This window comes from Anopheles marshallii, chromosome 3 (genome assembly GCF_943734725.1).
Source record: "Anopheles marshallii chromosome 3, idAnoMarsDA_429_01, whole genome shotgun sequence".
Lineage (NCBI taxonomy): Eukaryota > Metazoa > Arthropoda > Insecta > Diptera > Culicidae > Anopheles > Anopheles marshallii.
The window spans coordinates 54,697,189-54,724,484 of NC_071327.1; the positions used below are offsets into that span (position 1 = coordinate 54,697,189).

Genomic DNA, 27,296 nt, shown 5'->3' on the forward strand with positions numbered 1-27,296 from the left:
CGGACGGTATGTGAAACATGGGTCCGGGGGCGAGCATTAGTTTCTCGCTCACAAGGAAGGCGGGGTCCTCCGTTCGGGTGTGTTTAACAGCAGTGGGACAAGAATTTTCCTTCACGAGAGGAAACACAACCCCACAACCAAACACACTGTGAACGTGGCGTGGTATGGAAGGAAAAGTCATCCGTCACGACGGGCGCGCTCTGCGTGGTGGCAGCGGGGGTTTTGGGTGTCAGTTGGAATGATTGTGTCTTTTTTATCCTTTTAGTATCATTAGATTACAGGAATTTGAGGGGAGTTGAATGTTTTAAGCTTATTCTAACACCAAACGTACGTGGGAATGACTTTTATTGGTCTATGAAAGGAAAACCCTTCGCACACTGGTCGGGTGTGTTGGCCCCGCTCGCGTTACATGGTTTTATTTGTTTTGTAACACGAGTTAGGCAATTATGAATTGGGAGTGTTTTAGCTAGCATTATTAGTATGTTTCTAAAGTAATAAACTAATGAAATTCTATTCCCCAGAAATGAGCGTAACACAATCATTGTGGGCACTGCATTTAATTGCCCCAACAACCGTAATGCATGCACAGAAAGAACAAGCTCATTCCGTGCTCCATTATGCTGCTGTTACCTTCTTCCTGCTTAAAGATTCATGTCCCGTTTGCACAATGCAATGGTAAAGCACGAAACAATAATCTCTTTCCATCCGTGCGGGAGATTTGGTAGATAAACCGGAGCCGGAGAAACGTGTGGGATTTCGGATTATTCCATATCGGACTCACAACTAACTCACAATTTCCGACAATCTCCTGGTGGCTGCCCAGCAGCTTCACTCCCTACAACGGGCCACTGCATATGACCAACGAGACAAAAATGATGAATATTTAAACCGATTCACCAACGTCGTCCAGCGAGATAACCATTAGCCGGTGTCCCGGTAGATTCGAAACATTGCCAAGCGGTTGCCCCGTTCGCAAGAAGCCAACCTACGGTGGAACTCCAATTGTTTCGATAGCTTTTTCTCACGTGCTTGTTGTAACTTCTGTTCACCCGGGTGTGGGCGCGTCGGTACCCGGGGGCGACCCAGAAACGGGCCACAACATTGAAAATGGGATCGGACGTGTCGGTCGGTCGGTGGAAATGGGTTAATTTATTAGAAAATCAGCGGAGCCCGGGGCCGCGTGTACAGGACGGTGGAAGAACTTTTCTAACTCGAGTGGGGTTCGAGAATGGTACACCCTGCCCTTTTTTTCTCAACCGGGACACTAGCAATAAAACAAAGTTTAGTCGAGGAAAACTAATGAAAAGTGAAGTTGAAACTCGATCCCAGGCGGCCACAACCGTGAGGGGAAGCGATTGACACGGTTGGTAAGGTTTCCTGGGTCGTGGCGTTTGTAGCGCCTCGCAGTAATGGTTGCTACTGCTCGCTGTCCTACCATGGCCCTATTGGTCACTGGAATTGATGATGGGTGGGTGGTTTTGAATTTCTCCTCCCGCTCCACCCAGTTCGACGACACTGCACAACTAAGATCGACCAGGCGTTAACGACCCGCTGGAAAGTTAATCGCGATGGTGACAACAATCGTCACGAGAGTCTTTAGGGTTTAGTTGAACGAAGTTAAAAAAAGTCTTTTAGTCAATTTACTTTTTATCGAAGTCACACAATTTAACGATAAGTTACTCTAATCGAAAAAGAAATAATAAGGAAAGATAAGAATTAGGTAAAAGTATAAAAAGTTACATAAAAATATAACATGACGTACAAGATTAAATAAAAGGAAAAATGAAAACAAAATGTAAAAAAATTACAGAAAAATGTTAAATCTATCAATTTGAAAAAGAAATTTAAATTTAAAAAAATAAACAGTAAATAATATAAAAAAATGAACGAGTTCCAGAAAACTTTACAGCTCACCGTGAATCGTAGCGCGAAGAATTCACTAGAAGACCGTGTCATGATCGTAAAGAGAACGAACCAAAACGGACAGCGGGACAAACAATCTTTCCAGCCGATAAAGATCAACCGGTTTCTATAGTTTTGTTGGCACGACGAACCGATCCGTAGCGCGATCGGAATGCAGGCCAAGATCGGTGCACCGGGGGTGGATAAGTCACATGCGCTATGTCCACAGTGCGATGCATATTCTACCAGCGCGTATGTGCCGTACCTCGGTCGGTTTGTGGACACAACATTCGAATCAAACGTCTTGCACGTGCACTGGAAAGCTTACGGAATTCTTGCCCCCACTGGAGAAAACGACGAGAAGGTACGCATGAAAGCCTATGGTAAACGGGAATAAATCACGCCATAAAAATGTGGGTCGTTAAGTTTGACGGTACGTACGCGTGATGTCGCGTACGGTCCAAGATGGACGCGGTGTTCAATGTGACTGACCGGAGGCAGAGCATCATCATGAACCGGTGACCCCATGGATGCGTTAGATGGTGTACAGGACAGGGACGATTAATTTTCCCACCGCAGACAGAGCGTGAGTGAGGTGCATTTCTCTTGGTCGGCATCATGACCGCTACAAATTCTTGAGCCTGGATACCCGGGATGCGCATTAAAAGATCGATGAACAGTCACGTTTCTCTCACCTGTCCGTTTGTTGGACGGAAAGCCTCGAAATGAAAGGTTCGTGCAGGTTGCGATCGAAGAACGGCATGGTTCTTCGTGGAGTGGCGTCACCGACGCCGAGACACATCCATTCTGGCAACGTGGCACAACGTGGATGAATCACTGCCAGTTGGAAATAGTTTCTACTTGCTGCAGCAAAGTAGAGGAATAAAAAGGAACCAGCTCGGTGTTCGGTGTGAGTGAAGCCAACGTCACAAAGTTCCATTATCTGGCTACGGACAACTATGGTCAGGAATTTTGCAGCTAGCCCTTTAGAACATCCGCAACCGTTACGGGTGGAGTTCTTTCCCCGGCTAGGATGAATGCAAGGAGGTGAACAAATGATGGACAGCTGGGAAGAAATAGAACGAAACACGATAATAAAACATCCCCATCCCGGATGGGAGGTCGTTGTCCTAGAAAACCGTTCCGGGCAACGATAAAAAAAAAACGCCTTGCACAAAGTGGGAAGAAAAATTATGGGACGACATCTTCATTGTAAATAAATTTACCCGTACTTCGCCCCACGTGCTTCCCCGGCTGCTATGTCCTGCCTTTATTTCCATTTTACTTGCCTAATGGAAAAACTAGAAAATGGTGGGAAAAGTTTCCACATTAAACATGCTGTACTTTGCGCACGTCCGTTCCCGGGACGGCATGCTCATTTTGGGCTGTTTTGCTATAACTGATGCTGCTCGGACGGTGACAAAGGACACATAAGTTGGGGAAATCGATGCTAATGCCTGAGCGATTGAAGTTCTCGTTGGTAGGAAGTTAAGGATAACGATAGCCCAAAAAAAAGTGACACCAAAACAAGAGTCTTTGCTGTGTGTGTGCCTGAAGGACCTCCTTCACTCTCTTTCGATTGCTCGCATTATTGAAATTAATGATGTTTCCCATTTTTTTCCTTGTGCCACCCCGCAATGATGAGGAGGGATGCAAAATGACACCATAAATGATTTTGATGAGAAAACTTTACCATTTTGGTTTTCTGTTTTGCTTGAATGGTTAACAATTTGTGCTACATGGAAAAAAAACGGTACACATTTTTTTATAGACAGGCACGACATTAACAAGATGCTTGTAAAGCGCCAACATATTTTATTAATTTTCTTCTGACACAATAAGGTGTAAGAAACGGGCACAAACATATTTTTGAGCAACATTGTATACCGATTAAAAGACGCTGAAATTTAATGAATGAAATTTCACCATTAATGTGTGCAATGCTCTCAGGGTGTTTAAATTCTTGGTGAATTAAATTAGCCCCACCACCGTAAACAATGATTCATCAGCAAACGATGATGATTCCCACTGATTGCAAACGAGTGTCTATTGTTCTTAGCTTAGCGCTAACGTTTCCCGTACGCGCGCACAGATTAGGCCAGGCTAGTAATGGAATAGATCTCGCCCCGGTACGCGGAATCGTCTACACCGATTATCTAATGCGCGTGATAAACCGTACAACCGTCGATCGCAATAAACCGTTTCCTCTTGGGAAACGATCCTGCAGCGCCGGGGTATGATTCGTGACTCAGGCCAACCAGTTTCGTATGATCAGTACGATCAGCGAAAGAGACGCACACGGTGCGCACATATCTTTTGATTGATGCAAATTTAACTTAACATCGTCTCAACCACGCTGATTGCGGTATGCGCTCATTGCGTGTACGCAAATGTGTCACCCCGCTCGGGTGAAGTTCATTCGGCACACTGCTGAGTGCCAGGGAAGAAAGTGCCCACAAATCAAAGTGCAACAGCGAACACAGCATCGACGGTACGGGTATTATTCACGCGGTAGCTGGATTAACACACAAAACACAAAGAGCATCGGAATGTCACGACACACGACACACGGTGTTCGGCAAAGCATAAGCAACAAAGCCGCAAATAAATCATGTCCTTTCGCTGGTGAAAGCTGACCATTAAGATGCAGGGCGAGGCGCGTACCACGGTAGTATCGAAATTGGATACATTCAGGACAGGATAGGTCTGGTGGCACGGTGGTAGCGAATTTTCACACGATAAGACCGGTGACGAATCTTATCAGCAGACTGAATACATATTTTGAAGCCGACTTCAAGATATTAACAGTTACAACGAAATTAATTACAATATGTGGTGCCGTGACCAGGATATTCTTTAAGATGTAACGTTAATTTTGTTTCCCGGGCTGGAAGTAAACTAAATTGTTTCTGGAAACCCATATTAGAACATAAAAAAATAGTTTCGAAATACTCTACATAATTCTCGGTAATACAATTGTTGGTGCCGTGACCAGGATATTCTTAAAGAAATTAAGTTAATTTCGTTCCACGGGCAAAATTGTTTCTGGAAACCTGTATTGGAACATAAAAATATAGTTTTTAAATACTCTGGAACATATATTTAAATACCTCAATGCTTTTAGTACAATACAAGTTATGATTAATTGAAAAACTAAAAAAAGAACCTCACGTTTGTCACCGTGTTACATCCTGAGCGAAGCATTACATCGTAACCGGTCTTAAATCATTCGCTGTACCCATCATACCCAGTCTGGTCTGGCTTTTTTCGTACCGGTGTTCGTATTCCGGTAGTGGGAGCAATTTAAAGCAAATGATCTACACCGACAATCCGCCGGAGGCTGAAAGGGATGCTGGCGATAAACGCCCGTACCCGGTAGGCAGACAGGATCTAAAACAGAATGATTCATCGTCACCGTATGGAAGGGAAAACAAAAAGGTCTGGCTGCTGCTACCAATTGGTTGTTTATATGCACGGCACATTAACGCAGATGTGTGTTTATATGTCGCTCTTCTTGCCGGTTTTTCCCCGCAATAGAGAAACAGTGCGTTTTCATGTGTACGACCGACACCATCTGAAGTGCATGGTTTGACGGTGTGATAATAATGTCTCGCCAACCGACGGCTTATGCGTGCGTGCATGTGCGTCTCTGTCCCGTGTTTGCTCGCTTAGTCTAAGTGTTACTTAGTTACACTTCAAGCAGTGCGACGGGTGCGAAGATTCCATACACTTTCTGGCCGCGCCACTCTGTTTGGACGGTTCCGCTCGGAACGCGTAAAGCATGAACGGGAAAATTTATGTCACGCTCACTTAAGCCCAACCGAGCGGCTCCGGCGGATGCGATGCGGACGACGAAGAAAAGACGAGCCCGGAGACTGGGAACAAAAGGGGCCTAGAAGATGGGAAAGCAAAAGCCATACCTCATAGAAGCGTGCGGCCGGGCAGAAAAGGACGAGCCGTGTGCGAGTAGACGACGTAGTACGACGAGCTACCGGTTTTTTGGACGGCCCGTAAATGGAGTGACCGTGTCTTCATTAAGTGTACTGATTGTTTTAGATTGTTTCGAATACTGGATACGGTCGGTCGGTCGGCCGCTATCCGTCTGGGCTGCATTCGAAATGCTATGCTTTTATGGTGCCCAATCCAAACCCGGGACGAAAACATTATCGAGAGTGTTATCGATCGATACGAAAAGTCAAAAGCCTTCGTTCTGGATGAACAATGTTGAACGGTTTCACTCTGATCAGTTGAATATTTTATTCGAAGCTTTAATGGCGATAACGATTACGTCCAGACAAAAACATCTCGTTTGTACACGGGTGGAAATAAATATATAGGTACATTTTGAGTTGACCTTTAGACGATATTATTTGCAGCAACTAGTTCCATATTGTAGGCTGATAAATATACAGTGGTTGCAAGTGGTATAAGTGGTAAAATATAATATAATATTTCATTATATTTCGATTTACGATTTGAAGTGATAAAACTATAGAGTGTGTATTTTATCTTTTTTAAATTAAATAATATCAGTGGTCAATATAATCTGAACACTTACAGGAAGAAGGACATAACAAAGAGTTGTCATGATTTGTTTCTAGCTTTCAATTAAATTTAATTAAGAATTGGTGAAACATACCTTTATTTATTTGTCAGACCTTTGATTTTGATATGCAGATTATGGGGAGTTTTCATTAACATTAACTTTTCAGGTTAAACAATTTTACCGCAATTGATGGTAGACTTTTGCATACCTGTTCTTTAATACGAACATATAAAATGTTAAGATCCAATTTCTTAGATAAAATAGTTGCCGATTATTCCCAAATAGATACTGATAAATCATATGCTTAGTGTAATTTTTAGAATTTTAAAATGCATTAAAGATATCATTTCATAAGAACAATGATATTTTGTTGGTAAAACTGACCAAATAATCCCCCCCTCCCCATTGATATTACTCTTATTGCTATTATTAAAAACTATTTTTGAAAACATTTCGTTGAATCACATATTCTCTGTTTCATGAATTTGCTTTACATGATGGATGGAAAATCTTAATTGAATGACCATCACTGTACCTTTTATTAAGTAGCAAAGTTTCCCTACACAAAATCGAATAAATTGGCCAGAATCATAAAAACCATCGCGTCTTTACATTCCATATGATCAGTGTAGAAAAGCTTAGACCAAATTTCCATTTTTATGGGCTGGAACTGGTTTTTAAAGCTACTATTTAAATTCAAATTATATCATAGCGGTTAAATATCGTTCTGCTAAATATTCAAACAGGCCATCGTGCCCATATTACATAACTTAAATGGTACTTTTTAAACGGAATGTTTCAACCATTACACTGTCAACTTAACAGTATAAACAACGATAATTACACATTTGCATGGAAGTGAAACACATACGTACACAGTGTGAGCAATAAATACTTTGTTATGCACTATCAACTAACCGTGCCCCTGTTAAGGTTCATTAATATAGCCATTAGCACCAGTAAGTATTATTTTACACGTACTGTGGGACTTTCATTAAAAAAAAAGTAAAACATTAACCTCTCGCGGGGAGATTCAACATGTCTTAGACACGTGATTTCTCTACCTCATTCTTGAACATGCCACCAGTTAACACGATTCTATATTGCGGGAGGGGGGGAGTCATTATGGGTTTGCTGTTGTTCTTGCACATGCTTTATGTGTTTGAACAAAGCTCTGAACAAAAAATCTTCCCCTATTAAAGATGAATTTATGTCGTTGTTTCTCTCCAAGGGGACATAAAAACCCAAACCATCCCAAAGTACGCAAAAGGTCGACGATGGGACACCCCGATTCAGCGTTTCGTGAAGCAAGAAAACGCATCACTAGACGACCCACCCCGGAAGTACGGTTAGTGGCGCATCGTAATTGCATTTCGGCTAGGGACTTTTGCTCGGGCTGATAATTCCAGCCACCCCTGCACACTTGCTCGGGGACAGTTATGGCTTTCGGAATCGTTGCACGATCGTTCGATCGGTTGAGTGTTAAAGAGAGAGAGAGAAAGAGAGAGAGAAAGAGAGAGAGAGAGAGAGAGAGAGAGAGAGAGAGAGAGACGGAAATGGAACACAACCAGGATGATGTTAAGATTTTTTAAAACGCCTCCAACAAACTGAACATAATTTATCGTTCGTTTATCGCTTGCTCTGTATAAATGGTCCTAAAAATGTCAAGCACCCCAAGAAATTCAAGTTCCGGTCACTGGCGGTGAGAGCGAAATCCCCATTTCGAAACCACATCCCGTGTGTCTCCTACGCATGTACGTCTCATACATCTAAGGTAATTGGTAGTCGCTACGGGGCCTACAAATGCGTCGTCTACTTACATCTGGGTCTCATTGTCACAGTGCCAACTGTGTCTGCTCGTATCGAGCAGCGGTGGTTGCTGCTGGTCGCCGGCGCTCGTTTCGCACCGTGCCGTTTCATTGACCACCGGCGGTTCCGGTAATGGATAGCCGTGGTTTCGCAGGTTGATAATCGCTGCCGCATGCTCAATGACGATCAAACCGTCACCGTCACCGTTGGCGCTTGATGCAGGCGATAAGTTACGCAGCTGTTCGCTCACAGCCTCCAGTGCGACCGGTTGACCTTCGGCGGCGGTATCGTCGCGCTGCGCCGCCGAGGTGATCTCCATCGTGACTTCCACCTGCATCGCATCGGTGGCGACCGTTTCCACCGCATGCGGTGCACACTCGTCGTTCGGCTCCAATAACAGCTTTCCCTCTTGATCGTGGTCACCCGATAGCATCTTATCGGGCTGATCGCTGACATTAGCGTCGTAGCGATACGGGGACGATCCGAGACTGTCCTTCTTTAGCTCTTTTTCGCGCTGCTGCAGCACGTGCGCGTCATCGTCGTCCGGTTCGGTTGGATCATGCACCCGATCGTACGATTCGAGTGGTTCCATCTCTTCGATCACTTCTTCGGTCGTTTTTCTTCTTCTCGTCCTACCGGCCACATGTTGCAGCGGTTGTTCTTCACCGACAGTGAGCCTTATTGGGGACGAAACTACATCTGCCATAGTGCAATCAACACACAACACACACACACACGATCTTCGCAAACTTTATGGCCAACGACACTCTCTTTGCTCAGCAATATGGCGGAGGAAGAGGTAGCATAAGATCATAATCAAACACCGAGGGGAACAACATTTCATTTCGGTACACACTAATTTATCTTTCCCAGCCCTCTTTCGGTATCATTTTTCACAAAGCATCATTAAACAGCAACACTGCACCATTACACACGCTTACACTAGGGAGTGGTGTGAAATTTTCACTCACATTTGCACACCCGGGAAGGTAAAGCGAAGCGTTGTTTTGCATTAACGCGTATGTATGATCACACCAACACGGTGTTGATATGTGTAATAGGACACCTTGATGGCGATCGAGATGTAACTGAGATGATTTCGTTTTTCGCTTCGGTCATTAACTGCTATAGGAATAAATCAATAAACAACCAGTTGTTGAAGTCGTTATATTTACAAGAGAAGAAACTCCCTGTCTAAAAACATGTCTAACACAGATGAAGTTGATCAGTTGAGGAATAATTGAGCATATTTTTAATCATTAAAACTATTAAAGGATTGATACGTTTTGTATATAATTAGTTATCTATTTTGTATTACGTTTATACAAGTTTTGTATTATAGAATAGGTATGTAATAGTTATCAAAAGTAGAATTTATATACCTCAATTAACTAATGCAATCCAAGAAACCAACTCCGATTGGTCTAGGAATTCTAGTGGTAAGGGGGCAGTATACTTGGACATCCCGACAAAATAATAAGAATTAATTACTTGTCTATACACTTGTCCACTACAATCGCATTGTGGTCTATGCTTGCTGCAGTAGTCCTGTAAACTATTCACGGTCCATAATCCACGTCAGCCAATCAATAATTCATAATGGCGGGCATATCAACGCCATCACTCCATCCCAATTTGGGCCTATCAAGACTCCCTTGTCCGAGGTGGTCCGGTGACATGATGGTAGCGGCGCCGGTCTTCACACGAACGGACAGGACCAAAATCCCATCCGGACCAATCCCCCGTACACAGGGCTAGCTATCCAGTAACGGGTAAATAAAGTCACAGAAAGCCATAAATGACAAGCTTAGACCTCTTTAGGTTGTTGTGCCGATGGAGAAGAAGAACGCCTCCCTTGTCCATTTAGACGACCCAAAAGGACTTTACGGGTGCAGTTGTCTGGTGTCATTCTCATGACGTGACAAGCCCACCAGAAGCTGGCGAAAATAATCCGTTGTACGATAGTGAGTTCGATCGTAAAGCTCGTCTTTGTAGTGGCTCTCCCATTGTCCTTCCACACATACAGGACCAAAAATCCTTTACCAAATATGAGTTGTATATAGTCGCATCTTCCCAGTTCGCCGTGACAGGTATTTTGAGTAGAGAAGTTTCTTTACCCTATCGTCTTCACACAGTCAGTGCTGACCTTTGGTTCAAAAAAGGTGAAATTTTTGACGACTTTGAAAGTGCAATCTTCATCTCTGCGTAAGTTAGGATATGTTTAGTGGACATCATAGAGGCCGCGCTGTAGGTGATCCCATCCCCTTAATCTACGAGAATGTTGAACTATTGACAACCTTTTTCGCAAAATAATTTAAATTTAAAGACTCAAAATTCGTTGCACGTTATGTTGCACGGAAGGCCACCATTAGCTCAATAAAAATAGCTGCGAATGATGACAGAAAAAGTTGTGTAGAATGCAAAAGTCGAATCAAATCGCACGAACTTTTTTCTGAGATATCATGTCCGTCAATAAGGAAAATATAACTATGAATCGATCGCCTTTGGAATTTTAAGTCCCCGTTCGGAGAGCAGCGACACCGTTTCGCAGCTTTGGCACGGAGTGTCTCATGAACTTCGGACCAAAACATAGACACTACAACGAAGAACTAAACTTTTAAAAACGAAATACTTTTTTACTTAAACTTACTGAACGTACTGCCCTCGTAAATAAACTAAAAAAAACAACCACTTATAAATATTAAACGCATTTGTCAGTGTACAGCTCATTTGGGAAAACATGCCGTTTATCAATCGAGAACGGCAGAATAATCGATAAAACGGGAACCTTTCTCTTCGTGAAACTGGTGCCGAGATCTCCCGTTTTGCAATTTACGCTTGTCACTGCGATCGATTACAGGAAGCATTAATTATGCAAATAATGTAGCCGCATCGAATTAAACATTTTAAACCGCAAAATGGGGAAAAACAAAAACCACTTTCAGTTCGGCTAGTTTGACACGTTGGAAAAGTAATTAGTGCAGTGGGGAGAGAGGGTTTGCAAATAATTAATAAAAACGAGATTTTTGATCATTGAAAAATGTGCATGCTCACAGGGAAATGTATCGTTAAATTAGAGTAAATGTGTATCCTCAGACCTCCGCTTGCGGGATTGGGTTGCTTCCCTTTTGTTTCGAAAGTTACCAAACCACGTCGCACTTGAATGCACCAGTTTGCACGAGAGGTGAGCAAGCCATCGAGACGTAACAAGTGCATTTGGGTGTGCAAAATACAGTCTCTGACACATAAACACCGCCCCCGTCCAAAACCTTCCCCCAGGGAAAGGTGTAAATTATTTTCGCAATCGATAGAAGAAGCGCACGAGCGAAGAGCGTGCGGTATCGCGTCGTGGGACGTGGGACGGGGGCAGGTTGTTTATTGATCACCTGCAGAAGAAAAAAAAATAAGTCGGCCATCCGTGCGCGGCCAGAAACGGTTAGCAGATCAATAGCCCAGGGTCCAGGGCGGCCCTTTGTTTGGTGGTCCGTCAGGGTTGCGTGCCGGTTTTGTATTTTTTTGTTGTTGTTGCTTCTTTCGCATGATTTGGGTCGCGACTGGCAAATCCATCCATCAGCAGTCACGATTCCAGACCGTATGCACTGAATTGCTTCTCTTGTTTCTACCACCGGTCGCTCCAACAAAGTCTCAGCACACAATAATGAGGCGAAAAATCGTAGAAGACGCATCCAAATGCTGGGCCTTCCCAGCACAGCATAGAATGAGAAACGAAAAATGCACCAAAGTTCAATGGCTTCGTTCGTGCGCCAGAAGTTGGGTGCTGGCTGCTGCTATCTGCTGACTGCTTCTAACTTCAAAAGCACGCACCTGCATCAGGTGGAAAACCGGGTGGAATGAAGGAAGCTTTTCGGTGAAGGTGAAGGGAAGGCGAAACATTAACGACCCTTCTTAATCTGCCCGGGCTGATTGTGTGGCTGCGGCTGCCAGAGCATACCGAAGGTAGCAGCTACTATAACAATAATAATAATCCACAAATATTATCCCCTTACACGGTATATAGCAGGCGGTAGGGCATGTACTTACTGTACCGCCCCACAAAAAAAAAACGACCCATGGAATGCGTAGATACCTTCACGAGCTACATAGCACATTGCAACAACGATGGCAGTAAGGCAACGTGGGGCTTTTTTCCGGGAAATTGAGGAGGAAGCCTCAACGCACGGCAAGCGGGCAAACAATGCGCTACAGTGCGACTGACTGGTGGTGGTCGTCTGGGGCATCTTCCGACACCAATGAGACGAACATCTGCCCCGGCGATCTTTGGGTCACGTACATTCACTTTGCGGGTTGGAGTTGGTTTTGGTGTGTTGTCGTCCGGAAAATAAGAAACAGGTAATATTCGTTTACTTTCATGAATGATTACCTTTGACAAATAGGTTCTTCTTTGCATACCGCAGGGACTGTTAAACAAACGTTTACGGCGTCTCATAGCGTACAGTAATTCATTTACGAATCAACAGAACAATACCTAATCCAAAGTAGGTACAGTTAGCCCCCGAGATACATAATAGATTGTGGAACAAATATAGTTTTTTTTAATGAAATTTACAATTATTTCCAAGCGTTCTCAACAAATAGAAGAACTTATGGGAAGCAAGGTAATCTACTTAAGACAGTACGGAAACATGAATGTTGCTTTCTGTTTAATTCAATGTTCAAACCTGTATAATTATTAGTTCATGGCTAGTTCAATATTCAATATCATTTGTGGTATCCATTTGACACACAAATTAATTTTACCATTTCCAACAGCACAATTCTTCTTAAAGTATTTCAATTCTCAAATGCATTCGATATTTGTTTTTATTATTTGTCTATTTTTAAACATTTCATCTATAATTGAACTTTTTTTCCTCCTTGGCATCTGTAACTCCATAAGTTCTGCGGAGGATGTTAATTCTCTGTTAATACAGGACTTCTTCAATGTTCCGACTTATATTCCAACCGGAAAAGGCTAGTTATTCGAAAACTCGTTATAAGGGAGTTAACTGTATTGTACTAATTGGCTTGTAAGTATGAGGATACCAGAATGGTTTACTGAACCGTTAAATTCCGCCTGTTGATATCGTGCATATCGAGAATTACCAGACTAATATAAACGAATTATACTCGTATTTACATCAATCAATTGCAAAAACACGTGCAGTTGCAGCTTGCTACAGTCCGTTTATGACGTCGTGTATGTAAACGGTTCGTTAGCACCGGCTATGTGTAATAATTAAAGAAACACGTGTCCAGAGCGATTACTGTGTGGTAGCTGAAATAAATACACACTCAATTTAAACTTTTCACCATCAAAAAACCAAACCGTTTCATCATCTAGTTTGAGAGTGAAATGTATGATAATTAATACATTTTGCAATGAAGACAACAATGTTGGCAAAAAAAAAGGTTTTCTTCCCCCGTTGTACGATCATCGGCGATCAACAACCGTACTGGTCAGGTAGTTTGATCTTGTTTGCCTCGTGCCTGAGGTTTATGGACCGGTTGGGCACCAAATAACAGGTCCGCGCTGGTTGATTAGCCAATAAACAGTGCGCATGTATCGGGTGGCTCGGTGCTAATGGATGGCCCAAATTAACAGCTCACTCTCCCTGTTTGTGTTTTTTTTTCTGCTTCTTCAACATCGCTGCTTTCCAGCTGCCCTTGAAGCAGTCGCACGCGGATAAGGATGGTGGTAGTAGGTTAACGCGTGAAAGGTGTTCTGGTGTTCCAACAACAGTTCCATGTGAACAAACTCTGGAAACAAAGCTCAGCAGAGAGAGCATGGATTTTACCACCAAAAAAAAAACAACCTTTCCCTAATTCCAGTTTAGATCAAACGAAAAGAAAAGATCCCGGCTAAAGAAAACTATTTCCCTTGTGTATTGAAAGCAAATCCCTTGTGTATTGAATTCCTTCCGACTTCCTTTTCCCCGGTTTCTTTGTTCAAGGTGAGATACGAATCACATCCGTTTCTGAGCGAAATCCAGGATCCTTCCACATTGTCTTCCGACCCATCAACCGTGCGCTGTAAACGGACACCTAAAAAAGGACACCAATACCAACACGCACACGCACGCACACACACAAACACACCTACAGGACATGCAACAGGCACGCAGATACGATTCCTCATTTCCACGTGTATTCCAAAGGGGCAAAACAGTTTTCTTTCCACGGCGTTTGCAACTAATTTATGCACAGCTGTTAGCCGCTCGCACAATCCAAGGTCATTGGTTCAACGGCGCGAAACATTGTAAGAATCACCTTGCGGCGAACGTAAGCCAAGGAAAACCTTCAACTGATCAACTTCATTTGCGCGCGTACACACTGCAAACGGCAGGTGATTCCTGTGTCGATGTTATTCTCTGCTTTCTTCGGACCGCTGTGTATGGTCGTTATCTGCCGTGATGATCATCACCCTTTGGACGCGATCGAATTGATATGTTGATGTTATAAACGAAATACACTCCACAGAAACGGTCTAATACAATGCACACTGCCGTACACATGTACACACACACATTAATCGCGAAATAAACAATACCAATTGGTAGAATGCAACTCGAACTGCATTTCTTTTCATTGAAACCTCAAACACACTGCGGCTCGGTTACAACCCTGCCTAATATTAGGGCACTACAAAATTACACTTACACAACAGGCCGCATTCGATGCGTTTCACCGTATCTGAATGCAGTCACGGTCGCACTACGCGCTTGGGCCAAACAATTATGCACGATTTTAGACTACGCGTTTAGCTCCCAACATTCGCGTCCGATCCGTTTGTTTATCTTTTTCAAAATGCCCGTTGGCTGACAGTTGCGGTGGTTAGAACGAGTGTGCCCATAGTGCATTTTGACCTCGGCAAAGAAAAACCACTGCGCCCATAATCTGTTTCTCACGTTTCCGTTTTGTTTCCATTCGCGAACGGACGGATAAATTCACAGTGGGCGCGGGTGATTGTCTTCTTTGGTGGAAAAACTATACGCGAGCGCCATCTAGTTGTCAATGTACAAATCATCGCGCAACATTTTGAAATGGCAGTTAGCGGCGACGTTTTGCATGATGTTTTATATATTTTTTAATATCTATTTTTGTTCTCCATATTGGAAAGAGTATGTAAAAAATAAATGCTTTCGAGTGCACAATAAAAAGATGATAAATACAGTTCATTCGATCCAATTTCATAACCGATGCATTGGATTGTATAAAGGTGTTAACGGTATTTATAGCTACATACGAATGTCTTTTCTCTGGTGTCTCACTTACAAATCTATTGTATTGAACAATCAATTGAATCTTCGATAGCATACCGTAACAAACTCAATTTGTAGTCTTTTCGTCCCGAGCACATTAAGCGCGACAGTCCCAAAATTAATCAAGCGTAAATCAATTCAGCAGACTCGGAAGGTGTCTCCTAGTGGACCAGTAAATATAGAAAAAGCTTTCCCGGAAATGTAAACAAAACGATATAAAAAAGTAAGCTTTTTTTATCTACACCTCGTCCATGGCTCGATTCGGGTATTTGCAAACAGATTTCCACCGGAGACTCCTGCCTGGAGACCGTATGGCGCACTAGACACGATGGTGGATGAGTTTTGTAGAACTCTCTGCCGTGGAAATGGTGCGAATTAATACTAGGATAAATCAACGAAACGAAACGATACCCTTGTCAATCGACCAGAAACATTCACCGCCGTCAACCGTCAAGGGTTTTGGGGCTTCTGGGGTTTGGGGGATGCTTTTTTCCCCAGTTGTTGTTATTGTTGCAGAAGGGAATGTTTTGTTTCTAGCCACCGGTCTGCAAAATAATACTCTTAAGAATTCACCATCATCACCGTTGGCATCATCGAACAACGAGCCGGGCGCTAGGGTTGCAAAGGGTCGTACTGTTCGTGGCAACGCCCTTTTTGTACCAGCAATGCCAACCCATTATGTTCTCGAAGGGATTGGGAAGCATTTGTAAACGAATCTATTTTACTACGTGCTAAGCAGTGTACATCATCACCCCTTCCCTTCCTCCCCGGCCCCTCCCCCAGGGTGGCCTTTGTTTCTTTCGGGGAACACGGTTGGTAAAATTTTTGATACCATGAAACTCCTGGCGCGGCGACCATAAGTTAGGATGGTATCGGGTGGACATGTAGGGATGATTTAGGAGGATGAATAAATTATTGCGCCAAATCGTGGCGATGTTTCCCAGGAAATCAGGGTAGACGTCTCAGTTGAGAAAATTCGACCGCAATGTTTAAGATTGCAGGGGAAACTTCTTCTGCTGTTTCGGAAAATTTTGTCGGAAAATTCTCCGAAAAATAAAACATGGTTCATCGATCGATAACGTATCTCTGCAATTGTGAAGGTAAAAAACCAAAAGTAGTTATCCTGTTGCTGTCACTTGTACTTGTACGCATCTGTTTTAGTTTAAACTCCTGCAAGTCCCAATCCAACAACGATTTCCTGTGTCCGGATTAATAAATGATCCTTAATGAAATGATCATTACCCTAAGGATGATCCCCTGTTTCGGTATGATAAATCCACCACATTTATCCATAACATGGGTCTCTTTGCCTTGCCTGGGATATTGCAATTCCCAGCAACACACACTGAAGTAACCGAATTAAATGTCAAAAGTAAACGGATTACGGTGGCTGGATATGAGGTACGTTGAAGCCAGATCTTGACCGGCGAAACAAAGAAATCCACACGTAGTAATGTCATTTTCTTTGCTTTCAAAACACCCCCCGACGGCTAAACATTGTTCGTTCAATTTACGAGTAAAAAAAAGATACAGAATAAAAGCTTCCAAGGGAAAGGGAAACACCATTCAATTACTCACCTGTAGCGCATGAAGGACTTGGGAAGGGAGCGGCTCTTGAGTTTCATCTCAAATTTTCGCTTGATGGAACCGGGCGCTAACGTTGTCCCTTGTCCCACGGTTCGAGGTTTGGTCGACTGAGGTCTGCATGATTGGGCATGCAAATCACGTTCCCGGGTGTATCGGATGTACCGGGACGGCGATGACGACGATAAAACCGTGGGGAAGAAATGATACAGATTAGAAATTGGGTTGATCGTAATATGTAGAGCTACGATGAATAAAACGATGTCCAGTGAGGTGATTGTTTTGTTTGAAACAAAAGGAAACTTAAAAAATATTAATTATGTTTACACCTTTCCCAGATGAATGTAAGTGATTGGTGTTTGAGCACATAAATTGAAATTATTTATCTCCCGCCCAGCTCGGCCAGCATTGTAACGATGCATTTCCCCCTGAAACAACACAAAAACTCGCCTGATATCATCACTGTCTAACCAACCGAAAGATAGATTATCTTTCCAAGAAAAAGAAATTGAGAACAGACGTAAAAAGTTAAGCAAATTATGTTTGTTTCGCTTATGAAACAATGCTCGGAAGCAGCAGTCACCCAAAGTGAAAGCTCGCGTGACGAATGGTGCGCAGACAGCAACAGCTTCATCCCAGGTTTCGTGTTCGGCTTTGCGTCATTGCCCACCCTGTGTACTTTGTCATTTACGCTACCGGGTAAGGCGATAAAAAACCCCCCCCTCCGGGTGAAATATTATTTTCCTTCCACCGCCAATGCCGGGAAAGCAAAAAAAAACAAAGGGTTCCCGCGAGGCTGAAGAACCTTCAGGGTGGTAATGATAATATTGCTTCACCCATATTCAACACCACCTACGTGTCCCTACGTATTACACGCCATCGGTTTGGTTAGAAATTCATATGAAAATATTCATACGAGAATGATGCTTCCGTTTTTGAATGAACGGATCTGCGGGACCGGTCTGTGCGAGTGGTGGCCATCGCATCAATACCACCTGCTGGTACGCTTTTCCGTACCCACCGGAGCCTGAGTGTGTGGAAATACGGTTTTCTTGATTTCGGTACGAGCTTTTACGCCCGTCCGTCTTGTCAATGGAGTGGGGGCACACCTTGACAAGGATACCGGTGGCATTTGATTTGGAAAGGTTTACCGGAACGATGACAGCAAAATTGGAACCGGAGTTTTATGCTTCGGTTGAGCGAGAAAACATATCGATCAGTACCCGGTTATCATAGGCACGACAGGAGCGCAGATTAAATATTACAACAGATTGAAAATGAGCTAAAGAATGTTTGACAATATTTGGGGGAAAACATTTTGTACAATAATAATAAACATTTCTACAGCACGAACAATGCGAAGCAATTTTTTCCTCTCAAAAGGAATGTTTTTAATTTTGTTCCTTTTTAAAACAGGAAAACAGCACTTACAAAGTTAACTAATTGAAGGAAAATATGGGAGGGAAAATTAATGAAAATAGCTCTGTTGCTCAAAATCATCGTAGCTCAGTGGATCGGTTTCAAACGAAGCGTTGTTATTAGACGTCCCGCGGATTGCCTACATTTGGGCGTATACATATTTTGCAACACGAACAAGTTGCCATGGATACGCAAAATGTTGTTGCCCGATTCGTGATCGCACCTCAACAAAATCATAATGAGGAATGTTTCAATACGCATTCGGCGAATTATCAAAACGCGTTTTAATTGATATTGCTCCTGCTGATTGCTTACCTTGCTCGGGCGTCGCGCGGTTCGATGCCAGTGCCAGTGCAAGCTGTGCCGTGCTGATTGCCGCCGGTCGTTTGCTGATGTCGCTGCTGTTTGCCCTGATTGGTACGGTTGATTTTTCCGTTCGCGGGCAACGCACCCGGTACCATCGCCGCCGGTGGAGTCATTGATGTTGTGCCGCTATTACTTTTCACCGTCGACGCCGCACCACCGGAACTGTCAACCCCGCCGACGGTAACGACGGTTTGACCGACGGCCGGTACCTTTCCCTTCGACGTGGAGGCCCGGTCACGCGTAATTGGCATCTCGTGCTCACCGAGAAACGTTATCGAGTTTGCCTTGATGATCGTGCTGATGACGTTGCTGCTATTGCCACCGGCACCGCACTGGCCGTAGCTAACCGATAGGCCATCGCTTTGGCCGGTAGCAGCACCGTGGGCGAGTTTCGCCGCCGGTCCGGATGACATCCGGTAGGACATTGGGCCGGCACCATCATCATCGTAGAACTCAAAGTTTTGCTGCTTGCGTAAAATGCGTTGCTGGTGTGGTTGATGTTGATCCTGATGATGATGCTGCTGCTGCTGCTGTTGCTGCTGCTGTTGCGACTGCTGCTGTTGGTAATAGTGATGCTGTTGGCCGAAGCTACTGACACCACCGTAACTGTTCGCCTTCACCGGCACCGGTACGGCACGCCCGTTTGCGGATGTACGGGTAGCCGTTGGTTCGGTTCCCGCCTTCGCCGTGCTCGGCCACATGATGGCTGAACCGTTGCTATTGCTACTGCTAATGTGACTACCATTGCTACTATTGCTACTACTGTTACTACCCGCATCACCACGCGGCCCACCCGCACAGTCCTCCACGGCAGCACCATTGCCAATGTATATCACTTCCGCCGGTACCGCGCGCTTCACCTTGCGGCTCAAACAATTATCACTACCCGTTTTGGACAAGTGTTGCGTATTCTGTTCCTGCGAATGTTCCTCGCACTGCAGCGCACTTGCAGTTGCACCCGCGGACGATACGCCACAGTGTGGCCAAAAGTCACAGGAGCTAGCGGTACAACTGAAAGTATATAAGAAAACATGCGTCATGGTACAGGGAGCGTATTTACGGCAAGCCAAACGGTTGTTTGGGGTTGTTTTTTGGGGCTGTATTAATTGCACCGTAACCGGATACCGGGTGCCTTTCCCAGGCCGGTTAGATTTAGCGTGTTAGAAGGGGCTTTTTAGTGTCAGTTGTTACTGGTTGAGCAATTGATTTAGTTTCGTTTTAGTTGGGCATTCACTTGCCTGCACCAATATGTTAGGGGGGAGGAGGCTTGTTCCTTACAACTACCATTCTCGTTCAGAGCACCTCAAATATTCACCGAACACTTCACCACAAAAGACAGTTCGTGCACAGTCAGACTTTTTTTTGTCAAGTGGGTACATACTACTTAGTACATCGAACGGGTTTTAAAAAAAACTATACATTAACGCTTTGGTTTAACGTGTAACCGATCGGCTGCTTGTTAAAATATATATCCTTTTATCCTCGCGTTTATAAAGTTAGCTTGTTTTCTTGCACACCTGTTTGTCCGCCCGGCTCAGCGCACTTACTAGGCGCTACGTTTATCGTTAGTAAATTTATACGCTAGTTTAAGACCGAGAGTTCATTTCTTTAACACCACAACGTACCGTGATTGTTGGTTTAAATTGTTTAACGATCGCAGTTTAAGTTGCCAGCCAGTGTTTGGAAGCAGTGCTGTGTGTAAGTGTATAGTCGTGTGTCTTTTTTGTTGTTTGTAGAAAAAGTTTAACAATTCGTTATCTACATTATATATCCTTAGATTGTGTTTTTTTTTATTAGTAGTAGTGGTAGTAGTCAGTAGCATTCGTATCTCCCATGTTGATTAAATGTTTAAGCGCGTATTTAAGTTACTCGGTTTTAAAATCCGTCCCATTTACTGCGCAATGGTTCTAAAACACACACTTGACCCGTACTGTGTGTCTGTATTAGTTGCTCCTGTTTCTATAGCATCCCGCTGTGTAAATACTTTACGCGAGCACCAGCAACGGTTTGCCAGCACCATTCGTTTGTGACACCAGTACTAGGGGTACAAGGTTCATATTCGGAAGAGGCATATTCTTTAGTTCGCCAGCACGCGATGCTAGCCACTGTTGGCAACACTCTGTGTGTATGAGTATATACCCGATTAGTAGTGGTTCTGGTTCGGGAAAGGTAGTAGCTTGCCGTAGCGTTCGTAGCATGCGTTTTAACGAGAGTTTAACGTCCGTTCTGCTCTGCCCAATAATGCACAGACATGTGCAGGAGAAGTGAGTGTGAGACTACGTGTACGTGTCTATGTGTCTGTCTACGGTTTAGTGTGCATCTACTACACGCGAAAACGTGTGGTGCCGCGCTCAGCGATCGCTACTAAGCTGGTTTAAAGCGCCATCAGCATTAGTTGTGTGCGGTTAGTGAGTGCGTGCCATAGTTCAATACCTTCCAGACGATGGCGTTCCGGCGATGGTCGGCGGTGGCATTGCATTCCGCGCAGCCGATTCCCGATGCATTTGCACCTTGTTCTTGGTGGCGTACAGGAATTTCTTCACCAGCTCGGCCTCCTTGAAGGTGGCTATCGGTTGCACCGGTCCCGGTTCCGCACCGTACTCCGGCGTCATTAGTCGTTCGTCGTATTCGGAGTCGGGTGTCTGTTGCCGCATCAGGTATAGTTCACTTGGTTTCTGATAGCCCGGAACGGGTGACCGTTCCCGTGATACAGCCGATCGAGTTTGCCTGTAGGCCGACCCCATCATGACGGGTGATCGTGCCATGGTGACGCGGTTCAGTTCGTACGGTAGCTCCGGTTCGTACAGTCGATTTAACCCACCGAACAGTGAGGTCTGTGGGGAACGGTTACGCGACGCGGATGACTGGCTGGTGGCGTACTCGTTGCTGGAGGAGTTGGTCCCGGTCGAACCGAACACACGATCGTGCGAGTACGAGCGCTTCTCATTCGTCACGTACGTGCGTTTGTCGGACATCCGATCGGCAAGCGGCATGCCGAGGTTGTCATCGAACGATTTGCTCTTGTCAAACTCGTACTCGTACGGATGGGTTACGCCTGCCGCTCCCAATCCCAGACCGTAGTTGTTGTTGTCGAAGGATTTGCTCTTATCGACCACTTCTAGCGTGTGGGAAGCGGTTTCACGACGCAGCCGATCGAGCGTACTGTTTGGCGAGATGCGACTATACATGTGGGCACCTGCCAGGCTCAGACTTTCTTGGCTAAGGAGCTGTGCCGTGGTAGGGCCCTGCTTGCGACCACCACCCATAACGTTGGGAGTTGCATAGGTGGGACGCTCCTTCGGCGGTACCGTTCCCAACCGAACGACCACCTTGTGGGGCATCTGCTGCACTGGCATTTGCTGGCGACTTGGCGATCTTTCCGAGAGTTGGAGCGACCTGACGTGGATCCCAGGTGGAAACGTGCAGCAGCGAGATCGAATAGTCCGGATGGAGATAGAAAGAAGCATTAAATTGAATAGAGAGAGAGAGAGAGAAATAGAAAGGGAAAATTAGTGTGGTACGTCTAACGGTCATGAGCCTGCACTTTGCGCACTACCGGACGTGAAGGCAACGTTCTTCACGGACAACTTGCTCTACTTGGTATCTCAACAGATCTAGAGAACATAAGCCTACGCAGAGCTGAGTAATATAATACTAAGGATGAACCAAAAAGTCACAGCCAAGCGGCGGATGTGCGGATGTGGGATAGGGTGTGTGTTGCAAATGTGTCTGCTAATGTCACGTAATCATGCCCACGTTAACCCACGATTTCGTTTCTTTATCTTGCTGCTTAGCATTTCCCAGCTGTATTCGAAGCGGAAGCGTGTTGTTCGGTGTGGGGATGTGTGTGTCTGCAAGCGCGTTCCAGTGTCGGTTGAGCTACAGCTTGGCGTGGCCGTAGTGTCTGTAAGGTGTAGATTAAAGAGCCGTGCTACATATAGAAATCGAAGTAGTGCCATTAGTACTAAGACATTAACGCTTCTGTTTCGATTCGTACAGGACTACGTCCCACATCCTCCATTTTCGATTACCATCGACAATCGAACCGTCAGTGTCCGATCCGTACCCAGTTTGAGGCTAGCAAGCGTACCACCATCGTTCGAGAATTATCAAAAGCAAAGGTAGTTAGTATCTTGGTGGTGGGGAGATAGAAGATAAATCCGTTAGCATTATGGTTATGGAGCAGGTGAACATGAGGAGCGGTATGAATGCAGCAACTCCAGCGAACGGAACGAAACAAATGAAATGGTAATGGATGAATTTGGAATGTCTTATGTGGCATGTTCATTTCGATAACGTACAGCACTGAGTAATTGAAGTTCTGAGTTCGTTAGTTTGAAGCAACAGGGAATGGAAGAGTTTGGAGCAATTCTTCAGGAAGAAAAACGGACTGTATTTGGAGATAACACCGTGTGATCTCTTTGGAGACAGTGTAACAGATATGTGGAATTCCAACTTAGACAAGAAAACCAACTAGCAAAAAGCATTGTGCTTTACTTCTTTACCACGCATTCGAAACGGGTTCGATTTTTCCACTGGATTGTGCTCGGAATGTGCAGTACAGTACGAAATCAACACGAACTATATCGAACGTGAGTAATTTTTGTGAAGATCGTGAAAGAGAGTGATAACCAAACGAGTGTGTGAGTGATGTTAGCGGTGATGATTGCAAGCACTAGGCGACACTACTGAGCGGCAACGGAAGATACTATGGAGTAGAAAATGAAGCCACTACTGCACAGCTGTCACCTACCTGGATCGGCGTATTTTGTAATCGCCACCGATGGCCGTTGAGCCCGGCTGCAGTCGCACGTTACCCCTCAGCTGATTGCGCCGATAGGTGGAGCTCGGGCTGGTCGTCGGCACGTTCTCGTCCCGGCTGTAACTTGAGCTGGACGAGCTGCGGCTGCTGGTGCGCATGTAGCCTTCGTCGTAGCGTAGCTGCTGCCGCTCGAGAGTGCTACTGCGCGAGCCCGAGCTCTGCCGTGATACGAGCGACGACTGGGAGCTGTTGTTGCCCTGGTCACCAACGCCTTTTCGTTTGCTGCGATCGTCCGGTGTCCGGGAGCGTTTCTCCGGAGTCAGAGATCGCTGCTTCTTGAGGTTCCGGGCACTGCCGTAATCGTCGTTGTTGTCGTAAAGTCGTTCGGGTGTTAGCGATCGCTGGGATTTGAGGAGACCGTGCGATGTTCCAGCTGACAGGAGAGCGCTCTGGCTCTGACTAGGACTACCGCCGGTAAACGATGCGCGTCCCTTCATCTGATTAATGTAGGACGTGGATGATTTGTAGCTGAGTGCCAGGGAGGACGACTGATCTTCGCTGATATCATCATCGTCATCCACGTCGTCGTTAGAGTAATCTGAAAATAAAGATTGAGATGACATGTAAAACTACAGCTTACACAAGCATCTCGACTTTGTAGCTCACCTGATCTAGCACCACTATCACAGGAATTGAGTCGTTGATTGCCCACCGAATCGGATCGAAATCCGTACGGCAGGCCCGGCGCAGAGTTGGCCTTGGTCGAGAACTGTGATCGGCGGGAACGGTGACCAGCGTTGAAAGCACCGCTCCCAATAGATCCTCCCGCATCTAGCGACTTATTCTTGTCAAATTTGCGTAACGACTCGCTTGATGCGTAGCCGAGTGTAGCTCGGTTCACCGTGAGACTATTGCCCGGGATAGCTTTCGGAAAGATCGGTGAGCTTAGTTTGGCCGGTTTCTCCTTTTTCGTGAGATAGTTCGGCGAGTTCCCGGTAAGGGTGGCGAACGTTGGCGAACGGTTGCGTCTTATTAGAGAGCTTTTAAGTGGTTGCTGTTGTACAGCAGCAGCAATCGGCTGCTGTTGCAAGCTACCCATCGAGCCGGTTGGATTAAAATCATAATCAAAACTTTTCGAAAAGGCATCCGTACTGCTGCTGCTGCCCGGCCCTGTCGATGTCCCACCGTATCCACCCCGCTGCTCGACCGCTTCCTCCGGTGGACGCCGGTTCCGTCGATCGTACTCAAAACTTCGTGAAAATACCATGCCCTTCGGATTGTGGTTTTCGTTATCCACCACGGAAAGGAATATTCTCGTGCCGGGTTTGATGTCCCCTAGGCGGGTTTTATTGGACTGTTGTTGTTGTTGTTGCTGCTGCTGTTGCTGCTGCTGCTGAGTGTCCTGAAACGCGGGAGGTGGCGAAAGGATGGGAGTCACTGGCGGAGGACTTCCGTCCACCAGGTTACGTTTTATCGAAAGGCATGCCGGACGGTTGCCCAGCGAGGCGGTCGATGCACTGCCAGACCCCGGATCTATCTTTAGTATCGTTACATTATCCTGTCGCTGCTGTTGGCTGGATGGACGGCTACCTCCCTTGCCACGTGATTCGTTGCGGTTAATAAGATCTTCCAACTTGCTAGCACCGGTGCCGGAACGGCCTGTGTAGCGGTTTTCATCATACTCGATGTATTTGCGTGTTACTTTCGGACCTGCGGCTGACATGCCAGTCGGCATGCCGGGACCGCCCGTGCCGAGTGTTCGCTCGCTGCCAGCCAGCGGGTAGGACCCGGGAACTCCCCGGCCCGGGATTGATTGCTGTGCGCCGGTGACCTGCACCCAGCCAGATTTGTTGAGAAATATGCCATTCTTTTTGACGTTTTCACCGAACAGGTACGTCGGCTTGCCGCCGTTTGCTGCCGTCCGGTAGTGCATACTGTCCAGTTCGTCCTGCTGTGTCTGCGGCCGTTCGGCGTCCTCGTCCTCACCGGTTCGTTCACGGTTTCGTTGTTCGGTTTCTAGTGACAGTACGGTTGCGTCGTCCAGCAAACCCGCGCCACCATCCTCGGCATCCGTTGCCGTGAGGAAGCTGTCGGAGGATGTTGGATCCTGCCTGCTGCTCACCGGGAGCTCCGGCAGTGGGAAGTCACTGATGTCACATTCATCGTTGCCAATTAACTTCGTCAGTTCACCACCATCATCATCGTCGTCGTTGGGCTGCAACCGCTCGCTTGTGGTTGTTTGTGATGCGTCTGCGTTCGCGTCACACGCGAGTGTTCCAACCGAAGGCTCGGAATTGGTTGGCAGCACTTCCTGGTCCACCGATGGCGTTGATGGCGACTGGTCCTTTGATCTGTAAAGTGATCAAAGAGAAGTGGATTACAATGGATTGCAAGCTATTGTCGGTGGACAGGTAGGGACAGAAAAGCTGAAGCATTCATTTAATTAGAAGGTGGAGTGTTCGGTGCAAAACAAAACCTCGTCGCGAAGTAAAATCCACCTTGTTGGTTGGGTGTCATCCTATTCATTGCTTTCTGAGCAAATTGAATGTTTTTCCCATTAATTCACAATCTACTACGTTGTGGAAGCTCTTTGTCAGAAGCAATAATACAATAATACTGCTAATTAAGACCATTTTTGCGAATGTACTACTTGCTTAAGTAAACTTCAATACTTAAGGAACAGTTAAGAATGTTTTAGTCCAGTTTGATGATGCCTGAACACTCGATCCTTTGGCTTAACTAACACATTCGATTGTTTTTTATTTGGTGCTTTAGACGGTAAATGAACATAAATTGAAGCCAGTCCCAGTTGTAATCTGGCAGGAAAATGAGTTTCATTTCGGAAAAAGACATTAACAATGGCGGAAACGGTTGCATGATTTCTTTTTATTTTCCCTCCTGCCATTATCATTATCACGAACGGGACAGGACAGAAGAAAAAATGGGTTTTCTTTTTCCGAACGCTCCTCGCTTTAGGTTGTTATTGCGCACTGGAGCGCATTCCCTTACTGCTGCTGGTAGCCGTCAGTCCGTCGGGGAAGTCGGTTTTGTAAAATTAATGAAACTCATTCAGGAACGTTAGCTTGGAACAGCGCCCTCGCTTTTGTTTTGCTATATTACCTTTCGGCAAAACCTTTTCTTGACCAATTTTTGCTGCGAGATGCCACCACCGGACGCTAGCGCAGCGGCGTGAGAAAAATAGAGCCCTGGCTGCTACTTTCCGGTTTCCGTCCCGTGACCGACAGAATAGACAGGCAAATATTTGCCGATCTTGATGTCTTTGCTCGTTTCGTGAGGAAAAGCAACCCCGATCTTGCTGGGGTTTTTGTTTTTCCTTGCGGCAGCAGACCCATTCTTCTGTGACCCAGCGCACAGGATGGTAGGAATTTTCGTCCCAGCGGTTCGTGCCCCCGGAAAACGAGGCATTCATCCTGCTTGGTGCCGGAAAAAAGGCGTCAGTAATTAGTTTTTCCGCTGAACGTCAACAGCGTGTTTGTTTGTCCCGTTTGGAAAGCACACAAGCGCGCCAACATGAATGATGGGTGGTTGAGAGTCTGCTTTGAAGAGAGCACAGCGTGAAGATGAAGCTTTTCACGTTGCCATCAAAAATGTGATAAAAATCTTCACTTTCTAGCAGCATAAGACTAAC

At 45.4% G+C, this 27,296-nt stretch overlaps 1 protein-coding gene across 1 annotated transcript in view; it reads right to left on the reverse strand.

Annotated features, from left to right (window-relative positions):
* Nucleotides 1–27,296, reverse strand: part of LOC128715986 (uncharacterized) — a 151,500-nt gene that overhangs the window by 37,222 nt on the left and 86,982 nt on the right. Inside the window, exons 4-8 of the mRNA XM_053810907.1 lie at nucleotides 24,314–25,998; nucleotides 23,639–24,245; nucleotides 21,319–22,281; nucleotides 18,835–19,896; nucleotides 17,095–17,217 (exon numbers count right to left, since the gene is read on the reverse strand). Of these exons, the coding sequence (XP_053666882.1) occupies nucleotides 17,095–17,217; nucleotides 18,835–19,896; nucleotides 21,319–22,281; nucleotides 23,639–24,245; nucleotides 24,314–25,998 (4,440 nt within the window). The remainder of the gene's footprint in view (nucleotides 1–17,094; nucleotides 17,218–18,834; nucleotides 19,897–21,318; nucleotides 22,282–23,638; nucleotides 24,246–24,313; nucleotides 25,999–27,296) is intronic.